Source organism: Mustela erminea, chromosome 10, assembly GCF_009829155.1.
Source record: "Mustela erminea isolate mMusErm1 chromosome 10, mMusErm1.Pri, whole genome shotgun sequence".
Lineage (NCBI taxonomy): Eukaryota > Metazoa > Chordata > Mammalia > Carnivora > Mustelidae > Mustela > Mustela erminea.
Genome location: NC_045623.1, coordinates 29,954,553 through 29,976,481, shown reverse-complemented (window position 1 = coordinate 29,976,481; position 21,929 = coordinate 29,954,553). Strand labels below are relative to the sequence as shown.

General features: G+C 34.6%; 1 protein-coding gene across 4 annotated transcripts in view; it reads right to left on the bottom strand.

The window, feature by feature from the left end:
• ARHGAP29 (Rho GTPase activating protein 29) overlaps positions 1-21,929 on the bottom strand; it is a 62,067-nt gene that overhangs the window by 31,586 nt on the left and 8,552 nt on the right. For 2 of the 4 annotated variants that reach the window (XM_032303447.1, XM_032303449.1), the window contains exons 3-8: positions 14,556-14,690; positions 4,960-5,056; positions 4,507-4,579; positions 1,977-2,025; positions 1,359-1,496; positions 417-481 (exon numbers count right to left, since the gene is read on the bottom strand). In XM_032303447.1, coding sequence (XP_032159338.1) covers positions 417-481; positions 1,359-1,496; positions 1,977-2,025; positions 4,507-4,579; positions 4,960-5,056; positions 14,556-14,690 — 557 coding nt within the window. Of the gene's footprint in view, positions 1-416; positions 482-1,358; positions 1,497-1,976; positions 2,026-4,506; positions 4,580-4,959; positions 5,057-12,564; positions 12,688-14,555; positions 14,691-21,929 lie in introns of those variants that run through there. The other 2 variants (XM_032303451.1, XM_032303450.1) reach the window with 2 other exon arrangements.

Here is a 21,929-nt window from a genome sequence, read left to right as displayed (position 1 = left end):
CTAGAATTTAAAATTGAAAAATAAATTATTCAATGGAAATAGTACTAGAGTTCTAGACCCCCCCAACTATTCTCTTCAGAGGGAGAAATTTTAAGTTTAGACATTTTTCTGCAGACAGATGACTAGTCATAAAGATGACTATATGAGAAAGATACTGAAGAATATTAATTATAAAACTAGGTAGGCGAGACTAGTGGCTAACAAAACAATCAACATTTGTATAAAATTGTGAATACTCCAATTTTTTTCATAATGGGTCTCCACCTTAAGTTTCAAAGGCTTTTATTTCACCCAGCACTAGCATCTCACTTCTTCCCTGTATTTAGTACACACGTCTCTGACTTCATAAGGCACTACCATGAGCTCATCCAGCTAAACTCCTGGTCCAATACCCTAGGTGGTCACTGAACACTCACCTGCATTCCAATATTACTTCTAGTTGCCTCTGCCAACTTGACAACGTTTCTAGTGGACTCCAATTCTGAAAAGGTCAAAGAAAGCATCAGAAGGTAAATTAACTTCTTTTTTCCCTCCATACTCTAAAATTATTTGTGATTCCAAGTTAAAGAGTGAACACACACACACTAGCTTACATTATATGATACCATGATTCTCGTCCAAAGTGCTCATCAAAACCAACTAGGAAACTTGCAAAATACATTGGCTTCACTTCTCTTGGAGATGGGACCTAGGCCTGTGTACTGCCCTTTTATAAGGTTAGTCAGGTGCTTCTGAAGGGCATCTCTACTTATAGCAAATAATTCTGGTAGAAAGAACACAGGATTTGGGCAAATCCCATATTCTTCCAGTTAGTGCCATATAATCCTACACAAATCTGCTGTCTGACCTTAGGCAAATCACCTGTCTTGTTTGTCTGAGCTGTAAAATGGGAATAGTTCTTTTCTTGCCTTCTTCCCAGGGTTTTGGTAAGGATTAAATGAGGTATAGGATATGAAAGTATTTTGTCAACTGTAAAACACTGGGAAAATACTAGCTATTAAAATATTTCCATGGCCGGTGCTCATACAGATAATTGTTACTTTTATTTCTTTTAACCATATTATCTGATAGCATTTCTTTTTGCCCACTGGAGTATGACTTCCTTAAAGGCAAAGACAGTATACTATTTGTCTTTGTGTCCCCAGATCAAGTGGTTGGCCCGCAGTAATGTTCAATAAGTACATTTATTGTAAGTAGAGTCTTTCCTATTTTAAGAGAAAATGGACAATGATTTTATTCACTATAATGAAGCAGCTACTAATTTGGAATCATATTAGTCATCGCCTATACAAAATGAATTGCAAACAATCTAGTTCTTACACTCCAAAGTTAACCAGATGCCCCAAAAGGCAACTCACCCAAGTTAAGTTTCTTTTCAACCCATGAAACTATGTTCTTGGTATATTTTGACCATGTTTTGGCATAAGACAAAGCCAATTCTACAGAATCCGTGTTCTTCAATAGCACGCTGTCTAGTTCTATAGGAGAAAAATTTCCTGAAAATAAAAACATCAAGTACATATCAAATATCAGCACATAACTCTAAACAAAGCAACATTCAAATCCTAAGATGTTCTTCAATGAAAACTGTTTAAAAAAAAAAAAAAAGTGACAAATTTAGAATCAAAGGTCACAGTTTAAACTTAAAATGGTTTCAAATTATATTTTTTATCCTAATATATATTTCTAGTATTCATCAAGTTATAAACCCTATGTAATTCTTGATCCATCTCTATATAACCTATATACTATCTACTCTGGCAGGTCTTTTTTCTGAAGTTTTTATGCAAAATTTTACACAACATTTTGTGTTAAAAATGAATACTTCAGGTTACTGAGCAAGAAGAGATTAAATAATCCAAAACATGTATTGAAAGTAACTGCAGGAAATTGGGGATTGGTTAAAAAAAAGAGAGAGAGAAGAAAGAAAGGAAGGAACTGCAAAAACCTAAGATTGTAAGTACCTCAAGCATTACCTTTTTCGTTGGATGAGTCCACTGATTCCACAGAAACATTTTCAAAAGACTTACAACATGGAAGAAAACAAATTTAAGATTAGAGCAGAAGATAACAGATCTTTGCTTCAGAAATTTTTCACTCTAATTTGTTACTGTGACATAATTCCTGTTAAAGAATTTCAAGTATTTAGAACTCAAAAGGGCCCAAGTAATCTATTTAAATGCCACATCTTGTAAGAATTACATACCTTTTTACAATTGCAGTTCTCAAGATTCAAGAATAAATGACCTCATTGTTTAATAACAGCATTAGTTAATAAATACATTTGAAACTTTAAATTCTACAGATTTCAAAAATATTAGTCAGGAAGTTACTTAAACTGAAGACAAAGACCTGTTTCTTCCAGCCATCTTTTACCATTTTATCATTCAATAAGCATTTCTCTGAAAGTCTAGTGGACAACTTAGTGCAGAACTTTCTATGATGATGGAAATGTTCTGTATCTGCACTGTCCAGCTATTTGAGCATATGAAAAGTGGCTAATTTAATGATGATTATAAAATGAGAAGTATATTTTCAACATTTATTTATTTAATTTATTTATTTGAAAGAGAGAGAGAGAGACAATGAGACAGGGAACACAAGCTGGCAGAGGGGGAGAGGGAGAAGCAGGCTTCCCACTGAGCGGGGAGCCCAATGTGGGGCTTGATCCTAGGACTCTGGGATCATGACCTGAGTTGAAGGCAGATGCTTAAGTACTGAATCACCCAGCCACCCCAATTTTATTTATTTTAATTAACTTAAAGAGCTACATGTGGTAAGTGACTACCTTACTAGACAGTGCAGGAAAAACATATCTACCAAAATTGTGAGATCTGTTTGGCTGGGCAACACAGACAACACAGGGACTCAATGCAAAAGGAATCAGAGACCTGGGTCTGATGTCCAGCTCTATCACTTAGTAGCTATATGACACTGGACTATATATTTAGGCTTACTTAACTCTGGTTTGCCCTTCTGTAAAAATGGGGATATGAACACTACTTTCATAAGGCTACTTTAAGGCTTAAGATGATATAGGTTTAGCACAGGGCATGGTACATAATAAACACTATTAAATAAATGGAAATTATTATTTAAAGTATTTTTCAAACTCTTCAAACCAAAGGAGCATTATTTATCATGGACTTTTAAAGCTTAATCTCTCAGATTAATTAAAAATTGTAAAAAGGTAAATAAGGTGCAAAAGAAAAGAAAGGAAAAGTATTTTCCTATTAGGAATTAGTGTAGTATGTGCACACAATAGAGCCAACAGGAACAGGAAATAAGATTCACAGCTAAAATTTTAGTTCTTCAGAGCCCTGTCACAGATAAAATGTTATTCCGTCTTCTGAATTAGTAGTATGTTTGAAAAGAAAAAAATTGAAGAGAAATGATAAATAACACAATATTTAAGGATCTTAAAATTCTTCATGAAGATTTATACACTATCCTTGATTCGTCAATGGATAACTTCAGAAATAGTCAATTGTTTTCTCAATATTATAGTACATATAACAAATGCTTCAATTAACCATTCATATTTTATATCATTTAAAGAAAGACCTGCAGTTTTTACATTATTTTGATATAACAGAAATAACTGGCACGTTTTCAAATATTTGTCCAACTCCTTTTGGATTTGGAACATCTTTGAAAAGAAACTATTAGTGCATGTCCCTACTGCAGTTTTTAAAAATAGCTTGCATTTAGTGAAAATATTTCAGTCAAATCAAAATATTACTACTATAATCTTTAAAGCAATATTCTACAAACATTCTTCATGTTCTATTATTTCAGAACAGTTTTTCTTTAAATTGGGAGTCGGAGGGCACCTGGGTGGCTCAGATGGTTAAGTGACTGCCTTTGGCTCAGGTCATGATCCCAGGGAGCTCCTCTTTGGGCTCCCTGCTCAGCTGGGGAAGTCTGCCTTTCCGTTTCCCTCTACCTGTCTCCCACCCCCTGCCGCTCATGCTCTCTCTCTTGCTCTTTCTCTCTCAAATATTTAAACAAAATCTTAAAAAAAAAAAATAAACAAACTGGGAACTGGAACTACAATCCTCTGACATACTGCTCTTAGGGAGAATTAAGACCTACAGCCTTTTAATGAATATGTCACAGTAACAAACTACAGAATGTGTGAAAGGATTAACACCCTCTTTACTTCTTGTGTTATTTTTCTAAGTTTCCACCAGTCTTTGAGAACTGTGACAATGTCAGGGGAGAAAAATGGTTAAGAATTACTTACTAAAATTTTGGATCCTATGACATATAGATTCCTTACAGAGGACACCATAAAACTACCAGATATATTCTTTTAAAATGATAGCTCCATTTAAAAAGTATAATTAAATTTTTGCTCCAGAAACTGACCATAAATTATCATATTAAAATGAACTGATCTGTTTTTCTTGCTCAACTCAAAAATTATCAAAGACTAATGTTGAAATTATTGAAATATTAAGTTAAAAATATTAAAGTCTCTGCTTTCACACAAACTTGGCCTACCTTACTTTCTCGAGAAACAGGCAGTCGCAATAATGAATCATTGCCTACATCTCCCATAAGGAAGTTTGTCAAGCTATCCAGGGAAGTTAAAAAAAAAAAAAGAAAGAAAGAAATAGAAATAATAAGACAAGTCATTTCATTGCTCAGTTACAGGCTTCACATTCAACATGTCATCCAGAATACATTTTTTTTAAAGGCAAGAACCTTAGAAATAAACTCTAGGAATCTATTCACATAAACCACATCGTCACTTGCAAATGGATGTTGCTTCCGATCAACTGTACAGACACTGTCAAATACAGTAACAAAACAACAATGAAATAATGAACATATTCTTTCCAGTATTGTGATAATATTTTGTATTTTAATACTTTACTTTCCATGTATCTACTGAATTATGTAACCTATCTTGAGATACCCAGGCCCAAATTTAAATGACAGTCCTCTACTTACATATTCCCAAAGGTAAAGGCCAAGGTCTCAATGGAAGAAAACACTTCTCTGAAGAGATCGTTTTTGTTTTCTTCATTAACTTCTGTGAAGTTCACAGCTACAGGGAAAAATTGGTTACAATAAATGAAGAAGAAAATAATTTAAACTAGATTTATACAAAGTCATTTTATCTCTTAAAATTCACTGTTACTTCTAGAAGCATTAGAAGATTAAGAAACTGAAAAGCCTAATACACAAAACAAATACAATGTTTAAGTTCTTCATTAAAGAAATCATACAAAAGAATTGGCCTGCATACAAGTGGCTGGCATTCCAAACTTACTACTCTGTGCATTACATAATTTGACATATCTAAAAAGTGAAGCAACATGAAATCAATCCGTCTCAGAGTCACAGAGTCCATGTTACATCAGACCTCATTAAGAGCACTTGGTGCTGTTTTCTCTTGCTTATTGCTTTATGGCATTTGTAAAAATAGTTAAATGCACTATGGCCTACTTTGGTCAAGTGAAATATATTTTTCACTATGAATTACCAATAATTGAAGTCATATACATTTGACATATCATAAATCCTATATACAATATATATCACATATCACATAAACACCCAATGCTTGAGAATAATTAAACTCCTATTTATAGCCTTATTTCTTACAGGCTCTCCATTTTAATTGATATATTGCTTCTCTTGTTTGCCATAGGGATGTCTAACATTTTGTCTAAATGTCTAACATTTTGCTGAAGCAAACTGTGAAATATAACTGAAAAAGTTTTCTTATTTTAATTTCTTCTCTATGCACCTTTGTTAAAAGCCCAGATACAATTTATCAAGAAAAAATCTGAAGGTGGAATTGGCAATTTTTTTCAAAGTAACCCCTTCTACTCAGGGTGAATTTAAGGAGCAATTGGCTCCCTGTACCCCATCCTCTGTAGGATCCTTGCCAATAAAGGAAAGGTAGAGAGACCAAGAGAAGAGGAAGCTATCCTTTACTTTAAAACAAGCTGTTCTGAAGTTTAGCTGCACAGCAGAATTACCTAGGGAGTCTTAAAAACAAAAATCTGGGTCTTACCACCAAAAATTCAGATTTCACAAGTCTGGTGGAGCAGAGGTATTTGTTCAAAAGCTCTCCCAGGTGATTCTAGTGTACAACTAGGGTTGAAAATGCTTGCTGGAAAGCAAGAACTCCTAAGCCAGGATGAAGGAAGCCTCAAGCCTCTAAGCCTCATGAAATTACAATCAAGCTTTTATATCGATAAGCATTTGTAGGTATGAGGGGCTAAGAGCCACATCTTTCATCAGATTCTTCTAAATATCACTGATACAAACAAAAAGAAAAACTTTAAGAACCACCATAAATAATTTTAAAGCAAGTTTTGGACTTCTGCTCTGGCCACGATGGAAATACAGGTTTACACTTCTGCCTGAGACAACCGAAAGAAACTCAAACAAAATACAGGAAACAAACATTTTCAAGACATTGGCTATAAGGCAACTAAAGATAAGAACCTTGACAGATAAATGAATACTGTAAGCTCACAAGAGCCCCAGTTTCGTGCCCAAAACCACAGAGGGTAGATTCCCCGGTAAAAGAAACCTTTATGGATAAAAGTCAATTTGTACTAATGAAGAAGTCAATTTATCAAGAGGACATAACAAATCTATACATTTATGCACCTAATAAACAACTTTAAAATCCAGGAAGCAAAACCTAATAGAACCACAATGAGAAATAGACAAATTTACAGCTATGGCCAGAGATTTCAATAGCCCTCTCTCAATAATTGACAGAACATATATATGGATAATCAGTAAGGATACGGAAGACTTCAACAATACTATCAGCCTCCTCTGCCAGATACATTTGTAGAACATTCCATCTATTAACAACAGAATACCTGTCTTTTCAAGTACAAAATGAATATTTGCCAAGATAGACCATTTCATAAAACAAGTCAAAATGAATTTAAAAGAATTCAAATCAGGCAAAGGATGTTCTGTGAGCAAATGGAAGTAAATTAGAAATAATGGGAAAATCTCTAGAAAATCCCCAGATACCAAGAGACTAACACACTTCTAAATAACCCAGGGGTCAAAGAAGAAAAAGGGAAATTAGAAAGTCTTTTGAACACAATGTAAATGAAAATACCACCTACCAAAATCAGTGAAAGGGGGCCACAGGAAGGTACAGAAAGGAAGGAGTACTAAGGGGCACCCATTACCTGGATTGGGACAGTTTCACAAGGGTTTTTATGTCAAAATTGATAAAATGGGATCCTTTAAATATATGTACTTTATTGAATATCAATTATACCTCAACAAAGCTGTTCTAAAAACCTCACTGGAAAGTCACCTTTAAATAGTAATTTATAATGTCTATTTATAATAACTTATAACCAGCAAAAATGTAAAGCCTACTTCTATTTCCTAACCTTAACCTGTTAGACTTTAAAGAAAAAAAAACACCTTATAACACTACAGCAAATTCTACAATTATTCTTCTTCTTTCTTACCTATATCTTCTGTAGCACTAAACATGACTGGGAGATTTAAAAAGCAGTAACTGCGAATCCCCAAATGACAATTATCTGACCCATCTTCCTTTATCCTTACTTGAATGACGTTACAGCTATCGAATGAAAATTACTATTATTGCCCTTGCCTCCAATTCAAAATAGCCCTATATTCCTAGTATCTTTTCTCTTTTTTGCTTCTGCTCAGTGTTTCAAAGAAAAGTCTTTGGCTCCTTTCCAGTAATAAATCTTTCCACTCTCTCCTGCATTCTCCAAATCCTGTGCCACCTCCCTCCATAGTTTTATTATCTCCCACTCAATTGACACTTTTTCCCACGCTATTAACATACTCAAATCTTTCCTCTGTAAAAAAAACTTTCATTTTACCATATTTTCCTCTTAAAGCTACCATCCAATTTAACTCCCCCCCGCTTTTTTTTAACTACCAAACCTCTATACATAGGTTATGACTAAATTCACCAGGATTTGGCTTTTCATCCAGTCTAATGGTTATCAGAGATTGAAAAACTTTGTGTAAAGGGCTAGAAAGCAAATATTTTAGACTTTTCAAGACACGTGGTATGCTGCAACTATTCCTAAAGGAGCCATACATAAATGAGATATGGTGATACATAAATAAGTAAGAGTGGCTGTGCTCTGATAAAGCTTTATTTACAAAACAGGCAGCAGGCCAGATTTGAGCCACCAGAAATAGTCTGCTCAGCCTGATTAAGAGGATGGGCTCTGAAGCCAGTCTGTCTAGGTTAAATCTTAAATCCTGTCCCCTACTAGGGACTTAACGGAACTGCTCTGTGCCTCAGTCTCCTCATTTATAAAGTGGGGACAACAATGTGTATTTTGAGAACAGTTATAAAAATTGAATTAACTTAAAACAGAGCCTGTTACAAAGAAAATGCTCAATAAATGTTAGTTATTATTTTCACTAAACACCACTTAACAACACTGCCAACAAAAACATATTAGTCAAACTTGGAGACCTTTTTTCTTCTTCTGAGTTTTCATCTTACTTGTCCACTCTACAACTCTCAACAGCTCCACCACTTAATACACATACAATCTTAGACAAACCTCTCTATGTCCCAAGCCTCCTTATCTGCAAAATAAGGTTGAGAAATAACAGTATTGACCTGAAAAATTTGCTGTGAGGAATAATGGGATAATCCATGCAGAGTTTAATGGTGTCTGGCATATAATGTCTGCTATTATTATTGCAAATATTAACCACTTTCTTCCATCTCAAAGTATTCTACACTCTTAGAAGCAATGTGTTTTAGTAACTAGAAGAAGTGGGGCTTCAGAGTTTTGACTGGAGTTTGTATATAACCTCTACCACTCCTGGTGTTATTCTGAATACATCACCTCACTGCAATTTCTTCATCTGTAAAATAGCGTATCATTGAAAGAAATGACTGAGAAAACAAATGTAAACCACCTAGAGTACAGTGCTTGGTAGACAGTAACATGAGTGCTGTCATGTTCTGTGTATCTGTCTATTGACAATCTTACTTTATATAGTCGTCCCCACCCAGCCTGCAGTTCTCTTTGGCTTTCTTCTTTATACACTATCTCCACAGAACTGTATCCACTTTATCAGACCTTTGAAGGAAATGAATCCTTAAAGTACCTCTCTAGTTCTTACCTCTGAGCTCCAGATCCACATTTCCAATGGTCTGTTTGATATATTCTTTCTCCTACTTTCTAGGCTTCACCCACCAGCATTACAACCTCAACATGTCCTACCTGAACCCTATCCTCCCTTCCATTCTGCCCTGCAAGCCTACTCTTTTCTCTACATTCCTTAGCTTATACCTTTGCTTTTAAAATACCTCTAAAATATTTCTTCCTTACCATTCCCACTGCCACTCAGTCCAAAAGGCCACATTTTACCTGTAGTCTGGATTATTTAACAACCTGCTAATTGGTGTTACTGTGTCCACTCCCTTCTCCCTATTAGCCATTCTTCAAAATGACATCAAAATTTTGCTCAAGGTTTAAATAACTGTCTCCCTTGAGCTCCAAATTAAGTCACAACAATAAGTACTAAGACATATTAAGTATCGCTTTACACCATCTATTAGTGACTTTCAAACTTTTTCGACCACAACCTTCAGTAAGAAATACATATTATATCATGACCAAGTATTCCAAACACATACAACAGTTATTAGTTACATAACACCTCTGAAGTTTCAAAACATCCTTAAGTCTTATATAATGAGTGTTGCATTCTGATTTTTCTTTTCTATTCTCTTTTGTATTTTAAAAATGCTGGTTACAATCCACTAACTTGATGTCATACATCAGGACCTACAGTTTGCAAGCCAATGAATTAAAAGATAAAATGTAGGCAAATTTTCATCATATGCATAGGGGGAAAGACCAAAAAGCAGTATGGCTTACAAAATGAAAACTTTAAGTTGCTTCTGAGAAACACAAAAGACAACCTGAAGAAATGAAATGTATACCATAGTCTCAGAAATGTTAAATATGTAACTTCTCCTTAATTTATAAATTGTAAGTTTATAAAATCATAAATTTTACTCATCATCCTCAAAATACCAATAGATTTTTTTAAATAGATTTTTTTTGGAATTATATAAGCCAATTCAAAAGTTCTGATCAAAAAACAAAATCCTGAAAAAAAAGAGTAACGGGAAGAGGAGTTACCCCATCAGATACTAAAACATACTATACAACTTTATATAGTGTGGTATTGGCACATGACTAAACAAATCAATGGGGCATAAAGTAAGTCCCAAATGATATAACTATATATGACAGTTTAGTGTATTTATGATAAAAATGGTATCTCAGAAAAGTGGGGAAAAGAATTATTTGATAAATAAGCTAGACATGTAGACAATCTAGAATGTATCAAGGACTTTAATTTAATAAGTGACACCAGGAAAACATTAAATGAAAACACACTGTAGAATGCTATCATAATCTCAGAGTGGGAAAGTCCTTCCTAATACCTAAAACCCAAGGACCATAAAAAGGACAGATACATTTAAATGCAAAAATAAAATACCATAAGCAAATCAAAAGATAAAGAAAATATGCAATTTATATCAAAGATTTAGGGCTAATTTCACTTATACAAAGTTTCTATAAATCAGTACTAGAAAAAAAGACCAACCACACACACACACAAAAAAGGGTAAAGAGGCAACTCACATAAAAGGATGTACAAATGGCTCTAAAACATGAAAACATACTCAACTGCACTCAAAATGAGGGAAATGCAAATCAATCTACACTGAGATGCCAATTTTTACTATTAGACTGGGTAACAAAGCTTGGTAACCAGCTCTGTTGGCAAAGGTGCCATAAATCAGCCTTCTCAGCACTGCTATCAGAATGGCAGAGTTCCCACAGAGGTTATTTAGCAATATAAAGAAAATAAATACAAATGAACATGGCTATTCATTGAAGCATTATTTGTAACAGAAAAAAAAAATGGAAACAATCCAAATATCCATTAGTGATTAGTTAAATAAATTATAGCACATGAGCATAACAGATTACCATGCACCTTTGAAAAAAAACAGAACAAATTCCAACAAAAGAATTAGGCAACCCTTTATGTACAGAACATAACTCAGAACAATGAGCAAGGAGCAGAATGCTACCATTCGGTAAAAAGGAGAGTAAAAAAAAGAACATATTGTATTGTTTACATAAAATAATGTCTCTAGAAAGATACACAAAAATCCAGTAGTAGTTGCGGCTTATCTAGGTAAAGGAAAGGGTAGCCAAGCATCTGAGGTAGGAAAGACACTTCACTGCTGAATACTCTTTTATGCCATTTGCATTACGAATCATTTCAATGTACTGCCTATTAAAAATTTAAGTTTTCAAAACAGAAAGAAGACACAAAGCTCCTACAATTTCAGACATATAATCAAAGCTCATTTTTCTCTTTTGTTTCTCAGTTTTTAAATATAGTGCAAAATACACAACACGAGAAACCTAAATGAACGGTCATATTAATTTAAATTACAAATAAGACTAACTGAAACAAATGTAAATAGTGAAAACACAAATACTTAAGTACATAATAAATTACTGAGTGAAGATGTCTTTTATCTACTTCAAAAATAAGCTGTATCTCTCTTACCATATTGCAAATATTTTGTCAGACTTAACTTCCTGCCTGGAAACAGGACGAGACACAGGAAATACAAATCACTACCAGAATAAATGAGTAAAGCTTTTTCTTTTAAAGTTTTTAATTTGATTTAAAGCTTAAAATTTTTCTTTAAAAATTATCAAAAAGGTAAATTCCATACTTAAAAAATAAGAGGAGTCAGAGATTCCAATTTTACTCCAATGTATTTATGATATACAGGAAGTGGACAGGCTTTATTCATCCTGCAGTAGCACAAACAAAATTATACCTCCCTGATTCTAAAGTCATTCTGTATATCTTTTTTTTTAAATGTCTTAGTATACTTGCCAATTGCATCGACAGTTAAGATGTCCTCCTCAGCAAGTCATGTCATCTTTATTTTTTAAATGCAATCAGGGATTTAAGAAAAAATGATCTCACATTCCAGACAGCTTTCTGATCCCAAGTTATAACAGCTTTTTTTCTTTGAGTTTTCCCCATTTAAAATAGAAATAAAAATGCACTTTAATAGGTTTTTTGAAAATATTAAAATAGACAGCATATGCAAAACATCTAGACTGCCAAAGAACAGAGATTCAAAAATGGTTTCTGCCTCCCCCTTGTCTTTCCAGGGTTTGAAAATAATCATTAAAAGAAAAAATTAAGTAAGCTCTAATTTGACCTCGATTTTTCAGGTCACTGGATATTTTTCATTTTTAAACTCCCTTCACTTAGATGGTCTCAATAATAAGAGCAAGGAGGAAAGGTTTTATTTAAAAACATAAAATTACACCAAGGAAAAAACGATTTTTAAAATTTTCTGGTCTCATGCAGCCTTACTAAAACAGAATAAGCAAAGTAATCTTTTAAATTTCACCCAACACAAAAGAAAGATGGTAACAATAATCCCAAAGGTAAAGACAGTCCTAGTGGGAGATAATATTCAAAAGATAGCTTTACCTCAAAGGAGAAAAGATCTCCAAGGCAGCTGAGAGGCCACTTTCTTCGTTTGTTTCTGGAATGTGGACACCAACTATACACAGGCATACTCCTTCCCCAGGACATCCTGACTGCACACAATAGCTACTGACAACAATTGAATGAACTGTGGTCGCTATTTCCAAGCATGGAAATTTTACTATCTATAGACGCAAATTTCCCTATCTAAGTTAAACGGCACTTATAAACAGGCTATTTAAAAACAAATTTGGTTACTAAGCACATTTTTAAAAGTCACAACAAACTATTCATTTTTCCCATGTAAAGTCATCTACATGTTTTTTAATGCTTGAAATACAGAAAAAGAAACAAGGAAAAAGAACCACTCAAGCAAAATAAATCTATGTCAAAAAAGCAGAGGAAGTGGTTCTCAGGTATAGGGACCATATATTATTGACAAAGTTTTTATTTTCTTCTCCTGCCTCAGCCCTTGACACTTACTTGCCCTTGGCCTTCTCTAGATAGGAGTATGTGTTCCCCAACTGCATTAAGTTCTTCACATTCAGATTTCTTACAAAAGTGCTCTAGATCACAGTCCCCAACCTCCACCCACCCTAACCCAGGAAATGCCCACCGGACTCGGAACAGGTAATTCCCCTCCCCAAAGAATCCTTTCCTTTCTTTATTCAACCCCTGGTGAGTCACTTTCTATAGTTACTTTGCTTGAATTCAGATTACTTATCAGTGACATTTAATGCTGACAATCCCTTCCTAGAACCTCACACTCTTAAAATTCCATGACGTCTTTCTCTAGACCATCTCCCTATTTCTTAGGTGTTTCTCAGGCTCCTCTATTTTCTCTCCATCCCTGGGACCTCACACTCAGCCTACACTTGGTCTGCAAACTGTGGATTGGAGCTGCCCTCTTCCATTATCACCGATACACCAACAGCTTTCAAGTCCCTATCTTCAACTCTAAACTTCACATTAATCCTCAATATTCCACCTGTCCTGTTCCATTAAACCAGCACCCATCTCCTCTTCTATAACAACTACACTCCACCTCCAGCACACTCCAGCTTCTTTGATCAGACTGGCAGCCCACATGCAGCCCCTTCTTTCTTTTTTTTTTTTTTTTTAAAGATTTTATTTATTTATCAGAGAGAGAGAGGGGGAGAGAGCAAGCACAGGCAGACAGAATGGCAGGCAGAGGCAGAGGGAGAAGCAGGCTCCCCGCTGAGCAAGGAGCCCGATGTGGGACTCGATCCCAGAACGCTGGGATCATGACCTGAGCTGAAGGCAGCTGCTTAACCAACTGAGCCACCCAGGCGTCCCGCCCCTTATTTCTAACCATCTCGCTAACTGAACCCCCTGCCTCATTCTTCTCAAATACTTGCTGCACCTCAATCCTTCTTAAACACTACAGTCTGGAATATTAGATTCTAATAAAATAAAATATTTTTGGTGGCAAGTCATTTCATTAGAGGATAAATCCCAATCCTTGATTCTTTAGCACATGTAACATACGTGTGTGTGTGTGTGTGTCTGTACATCCATATATAATTTTAGTTTCATTTTTTTACCTTAAAAAAAAAAAATTCCAATTAAGTCTTTTTCTTTGTTTGGCTCCCTCTTTTAAGCGAAGTCACTACAAATGACCATTTTCCAGCAACAATTGTCCTTACAAAACAAAGACTTTTGTACACTAATAACCTACTTCAAAAGAGCATGCACTCTTTCAAAAAACTCAGAAATTTTCAATATCAGTTGTTTAGTTTATTTCAGTCATTATTTTCAAATTCCTTCCTGCTGAATGCAGTTTTAATTTTTGAAAGGAAGAGAGTTTTAGGTGTGACCTAATGGGAATATCTACATACTGAAGTATACATAATTCCTACTGATATGCATCCTGATGCCATGTGGGGAGGTGGCACTGTACTCATTATGGACCAAAATGTATTACTTAGACGCTTTCTGCCCACACCAACAGACTTTTAATACATCTTTCTTACCTTTTACTTTTGCAGTAAGCATTTCTGCAGCATTTTGAAGATCAAGAGAATTGAGGTTCTGATGTTTATTCATTACAGATTTTAAAACATGGAGAAGTTCGTCCAGACGTATATGAATAACTTCTTTAAAACAGTCTTAAAAGAAAAAAAAAATTATTTGTTTCCCAGACCAAGTTCCCGGAATGCAAACGATGAAAGACCATTTTGAAGCACACTTCAAATAAAAGCAGCGGCCCTGCAATGTTTGCCTACTGACATGTTCACTTGTATTTTTCACCACTGCGATTAAGCCTTCAAAAACTCTATAATCATTTTAAGTTGGTAAGGATTTCACAGTTATGGTCATTTTAGCCCTACCTTTTTCAGTTTTCCCAGTTTAAACTGGGAAAACTGAATGCTCTGCAGATTGTGCCTTCCTTCCTAGCCCCCACCTGTCTGCCCCCAGCCTGCTCTGTTCATTTACAGCAACTCTGGTTAGATGCAGATGACATAATTTTATAAGTCTTATAAATAATGTAACTATATAACTTATCATCCAAACCAAAAACTCTAAGCAAGTGAAAAGGGGAGAGCTACTCCTCCTGCCAGCACCGAGAGGCATATTCCCGGATGGCCATCCTAGGTAAACAAGAAAGAATAATCACCCTAACTTTAAAATCCCTCAAGTAATCTTCAAAAGTCTGAAAAGATGACTACTTTAAATGTAACACTCTGATGTAATTTTCCTTTCTGTAACCTTATAGAACCAGTGTTTAAATACAGTTAACATTTTTTAAATGCTTCCTATGTGGTAGGTACTGTTAAAAGCACTTAAAAGATATTATCTCATTAACTTTCACATCCAGATAATTTTAAAATACCCACTGTACAGATGAGAAAATTGAGGCACACTCAAGTTCACCAAGTTACTAAGCCGTGGGGACAGAATTTGAACTCAGTGAATATAATTCTAGAAGCCATGCTCTTAATGTTAGACTTCTTCCCCCTGAAATAGCTTAGAAAACAAAAATAATGTCATAATTATATAATTATTTCAGAAGTGTTGAAAAGATAACCATTAGAAATAAAAACTGTCTTTAGAATAAAAAACCAAAATGAAAAATTTTTGAATGAAAAAGCCATCATCCATCAAATATGCCATTCCTTAACTGTATTATCTTTTAGAAATGACACCGCTTAGGAACAAGCACACCTACCACCCTGAGCTTGGTTTCTACTACCATTCACTAAAAAAGTATCAGGGCTCCTTAGAGAAATGGTTGATTCTAGGACTGGGGCAGAAAACGTGCAGGACAAGTTAGGTGCATCTAGTAGAGCCAGAAAGTAAGAGCTTAGCAAAAACTAACCCTCACACTGACTAAGGTACGTCAAGGGTACACAGAAGCCAACTGAGAGAGCTCCTAACGGCCAAAGCTAGAACAATTTGAGCAACAAATAAAGTAGTACTGGATTATAACTCAAAGTATAAAGTAAATATCCATTAGTTCATACTGACACAAATAAATGAACAAATTAGTGAGTGCAGGAAGAGATACATCTCTTGGATAGAAGAATGCCAAATAATTTATATAGATATTTTGTCCTCAAGTAGATGGAGCATGCATATAGTGACTTCCTTCCAAAGAGTAAAGTAGAGAAAGGGGGACAAAAAGAGTAACTTTAAAGTAAAGAAACTTTATTACTAAGACAGATGATCAAGGTTGACATTGAGTGATAAATCATGTTTCTAGAAATTATTCTTGATATGACCTGTGATGAAAATGGCACTTTATATCTGTTCCTCCCAACATCCCAATCCAATCATGAGAAAAACATCAGATAAATTCTAATCAGGATGCATCCTACGAAATATCTAACCAGTATTCCTTAAAACCGTCAGGGTCATCAAAAATGAGCTAAGTATGAGAAACTATCACAACCAAGGAGGGTCTGAGGAGACGAGAATTAAATGTAATATGAAAGGATCCTAGAAGAAAAGAGGGACATTAGGAACAACTTATGGAAATATGAATAAAACTATGGGCTTTAATCAATAATAATGTATCATTATTATCAAATATTGGTTAACAGATGTACCATATTAATGTCAAGTTGTTAATAAATAAGAAAAACTGGGTATCAGAATATATGGGAACGGTCTGTATTATCTTCTCAATTTTTCTGTAAATCAAAAACTGTTTTAAGAATAGTCTATTTATTTATTTTTTAAACCAACATATAATATATATATTTTTAAGATTTTATTTATTTATTTGACAGACAGAAATCACAAGTAGGCAGAGAGGCAGGCAGAGAGAGAGAGAGAGAGAGAGAGAGAGGGAGGGAAGCAGGCTCCCCAGGGAGCCTGATGCGGGGCTCAATCCCAGGACCCTGAGATCATGACCTGAGCCGAAGGCAAAGGTTTAACCCACTGAGCCACCCAGGCGCCCCTGTATTGTTTGTTTCAGGGGTATATGTCCATGAATCATCAGTCTTACACAATTCACGGCACTCACCATAGTACATACCCTCCCCAATGTCCATAACACAGCCACCCTCTCCCTACACACACACCCCCCAGCAACCCTCAGTTTGTTTCCTGAGAAAGAGTCTCCTGTGGTTTGTCTCCCTGTCTGGTTTCACCTTGTTTCATTTTTCCCTCCTGAATAAAGTCTATCTAAAAAATAAAATACAGATGGGCAAGAGATACTAGGAATTTTATGTACTTTTGGAATTTTCCTGTAAAAATATATTAAATTATAAATGCATTTTTTAATTACAAAAGTTTCAAATGCTACAGAATATGCGTTATGCAGCTTAAAGAATAATCTGAAATGATCATTATCTGTTTCATCTGTTTCCTAACTGTGGATGTTATTTCATTCAGTAGGTTTACTTAGTTGAGACAATAAAGCTTAGTGGTTGGTTAAAAGCATTATCTCTAGAAGCAGACTGCCTGAATTTGAATTTCAGCTGCACGGTTCATAAACCTTGGGTGAGATACTTAACTTCTGCGTGCCTCAGTTTCCTCACCTATAAAAGGAAGACAATAGTAACTACTTCATAGTATTGTTGGATTCAATGACTTAAAACACATCATGCACTTGGAACACCCACCATAAATGTTTACAGCTATTTTTATTAGTTAAGGCAATGGTGGAAATAGGCTAATAACATAGGTTAGGTCTGAAATGGAACCTAGTACCTTTGAAATAAAAGAAACTTCTGGAAAATAATATAATTTGAATAGTTGTAAAAATAACATAATTATATTTTTCCTAGTTTTGCACTGCAAAGCCTATTGTTTTATATATACATATGTGCATATGCAATTACTATAATGTTAAGCCAAAATCTTAATACTAGTTATCTAGAAGAGTAAAACTCCAGTAACCCAATGTTTGCTTGTTTATCTACCATGCCTGTAATATGGTAATCTGAATTTTAATTTATTGTTTTACTCATTTGTGCCATTTATTTTCTGCTTCATTTAGCTTATCAAGTGAAAGCAGATTAGCCAGCTCCACTTTTTGGTTCACATGCATTAACACAATACCACAGTGTTTATATTGCAAACACTTCATGGAAATGCTTAAGTAAATAAATGAAAAAACCATGGTGTTTTCCTTGCTTTAAAAAAACTGACAATAATTTTTAAAACCACTCTTGTTAATTTAGCTTAACCTCTCTGGGAAAGCAATGAAAACAAGGAGGAAAGTAAGTTTCAGAACTTATCACTAGGAAACTCCCTTTTTTTGCAGTAATGCCTTCTGAATTTACAGGATAAAAGCTAAGTATGAACAGCAGCTTCCTTTATTCAGCCACTTGGGGACTGTAAAAATAATAATAGCTGACATTTTAAAAAACTTACTGTAAGAGCTTTATATATATGAACTCTAGTCTTCACAACATCCCAGTGACGTAGGTACTATTCTCTCCTTCCAACAGATGCAGAAACTGAGGCACTGAGAAGATAAGTAACTTGCTCATGGCGACATATAACCAGCAAGTGTCAGAGTGAGGATTCCACCTTAGTTGTTCTAGCTCTAGATTTTGTGCTCTTAATCACTATGATATGGTAACATGATTAAAGAAGTTACGGTTTAATGACAGGTACTCTGCACTCTCTGATTAAATAGGCTTTACCGTCTAATCAAATATGCCAGTTACTATTATAAATGGTGTTAACGTATTATAAACAATTCCAGGCAAGTGAAACAAACAAACAAACAAAAGTAGTCTCCTAAGAGTTGGCACATTATGTCCTAAAGCAGCTACCTGTATTTCATTCTTTATTCTTCAAAGATTCATTTCAAAGTCATAACCTATCTACATTTACCTGAACTCTTCCTAAGTGATATCCATTAGAAATCACTTCTGGAGAGATCTACTTCTAAAAGAACATGGCAGGAGGACATACCTGAGACTAGCAACCCAACCTTCCTAATATTTCACAAAATTTCTGGATATAGAGGATATAGATGATGAAAATTAATTTTCATCAGTGGTAAAATTAACTGTTGAAATTTGTCTGAAATAAATTTGCATATTCTCCTGTATAATCACCTAGGGAAAACTGAGTTAATCAAAAAGACAGGATTTCAATTAAGACTGAAAATTTATGCAGACCTTCCCTCTTACAATAGAACATATTACTTAATGGCATTAGACTTTTTATTTAACTTCTTTTATTTAAAAAAATTACCTTATAAAGTTAACATACCTCTTCTGACTATAGTTCAGACAAATTAAGGACCTAGACAGAATTCATCAGAAGCTATCATTTATAAGATTCAGTTATGTTTTTACAAAATAAAGTGACACACTCTTAAATCAGAAAGCTTTTTTTTTTAAATTAGAGAACTTTATCTGCAACTGATGATAAAGTTTTATCTTCCTTTCTAAACTATTTAAAGAACAAAACATAGACAAGGCACCACTATCACAATAGTAAACTTTCATTAAATTCCAGTTTCAAAATAGTATATTAGACAAACTACCAATTTCCCTTCAAATGCATTTTATAACAGCAATGACTACTTCTCCAAGCACTGAGGGGCAGAAAAATTAAGTAATTTTCACTATTCTTTCTAGCCCAATTAAAAAGCCTTGCACCTTTCACATGCCCAAATGTTGAGCTTCCTTGAATGGTGTTCTACCAGAAATGAGGCGGTACACTGCAGAGTTTAAGATTGTATGAACTAGAAGAACACTTATGAATCTGTTCTTTGGAATTAAGAACACATTATTCCCTAGGGGGACAACCATAAACCTGAAGTGGTATTTAAACAGCACATATGTTAACTACTAGTGTTGTATTTAAACACAGAAGAGTACATGTATAATACAGTGCCTTCAGCATTTTAAAATAAAATGTAAAATCTGGCCCTGTGACTATTCATAATGCATCTTAATGACACTGGATAGAAATCTAAAACTTCAAATTCCACATGTGCTACTTATATAAGACTACAGGGCAACCTCCTCCTGGAAATAAACAGTGGACAGAGAATCAACAAACTCTATCAGCTACTTTACCAAAGCATGAGTTTTCACAGTCATCTGATGTCCCACATTAAACTCTTAATTTTTATTTGTAAATAAAAAGAGCAGAGACGAACTGTGTACCTACCTTACTTGTTACCACAGAGCTCTTTGGTAGATACTTATTTTCTCTAATCAGTTCCTTAAAAACTATGGCAACAGGAGCTTCATAGTCTCACTTTCACAAATTTCACAAATACCACATTTAAGAAAGTTACCATAAAACCCACATTTACAAAATCCTATAGACTAGTGGGAGGCAGATGTCCTCTAAAATGCATTATATGGGGGGCCCTTGGGTGGTTGAGTTGTCCAACTCTTGATTTTGGCTCAGGTCGTGATCTCAGAGTCATAAGATCAAGCCCCAGATGGGGCTCTGCACTCAGCAGGGAGTCTGCTTGAAATTCTCTCTCTCCCTCTCCATCTGCCCCCGGCCCCTACTTGCACTTGCATGCTCTCTCTCCCTTTCACTCTTAAATAAATAAATCTTTTTTATATAAAAATGTATTATATACTTGGAAAACAAATATTGAGTTGTCTTCTACAGCTCTGAACTCTTGATATTCAGAATGATGTACAATCTCCAAGTCCAATCAAATTCTGAATCACAGAATTATGAAACTGGTAGCATCTGGTACAGCACCTCATTCTTAAATCATTAAATGACTGAGGCCATATTCCAAAACTAGTCAGTAGCAGAACAAGGCCTAGAACTTAGATAAAGTGATTCTCTTCATAGCTCTTTCTACTATCCATTACTACCAATTTCATCAATTTGTATAGCCTGGCTGGAAACTGATCTGTTGGTTCAAATCAAAGGATAGCATTAAAGCTATGCACTCCAAAGACAAAGGGATTCTAAAAAGACCCCAAGAGTACCTATTTCTAAATAACATTTTGTTAAATTTGCTCCAGTAACAACTATTTCTAGGTTTCTTTAAGTGCTATAGAAATAAACAAATGTTTATAGCTCAAGAATTCATCTCAGTAGTCTTGAGCCTGATAAATGCCAAATGTCTATGCCAGCACTGTCCAACAGAAATTTCTGCAATGATGTAAATATTTATACCTTCACTGTTCAAAATGGTAGCCACTAGCCACATAAGGCTAATAAGAACTTGAAATGTGGGTACTACAACTGAAGAAATAAATTTTTTATTTAAATTTTTATTTAAATTTTATTTCAATTTTTTATTTAAAATAAAAAGTTATTTTTTTATTAGCCACATGTCTAGAGGTTACCATATTGGATACTGCAGGTCTACATAGTCCCCATCAAAAACAGAACTGGCTGATGAACTAATGAAGACGGAATGGTATTTTTTTAAAGTACCTGCCATGTGAAGCAGTTGAGATAGCATGGAAAGAACACACACCATTCTGCATTTATGACCTCTGGATTCCAAAAGAAATCACTATATATCAGCAATAAGAGGTTGATGAAATCATACAATCTATGTTATACATACAACTCATCTGTGAAATGGGGCTAAAACTACCGGTCTTTGTGGGTACTCTGATTATCAAACGGTGTTTGTATGTAAAAGCACTCTATAAAATGCAAAGCACCATATATAATTACGTATCATTCCTATAACAAGTTTCAAGGAAAGGAAAATGTGGCCATAAATCAATCATAAAGCTATTAATCTACGTGTAGCCTCAGAAATATGACTGAACACCTGAAGCAAGGGTCAAGTGATTTTTGCACATCATTGCCTCATGAAAGGTAATATATACAAAGAAAACGGTATTCAGATTATACCAAAAGGTGATTTAACTGTATACCTACACTCTTTATTTTTAAAAGCTAACTTTTTAGCTTTTTAACAGCCAGCTGACCTGGTAATG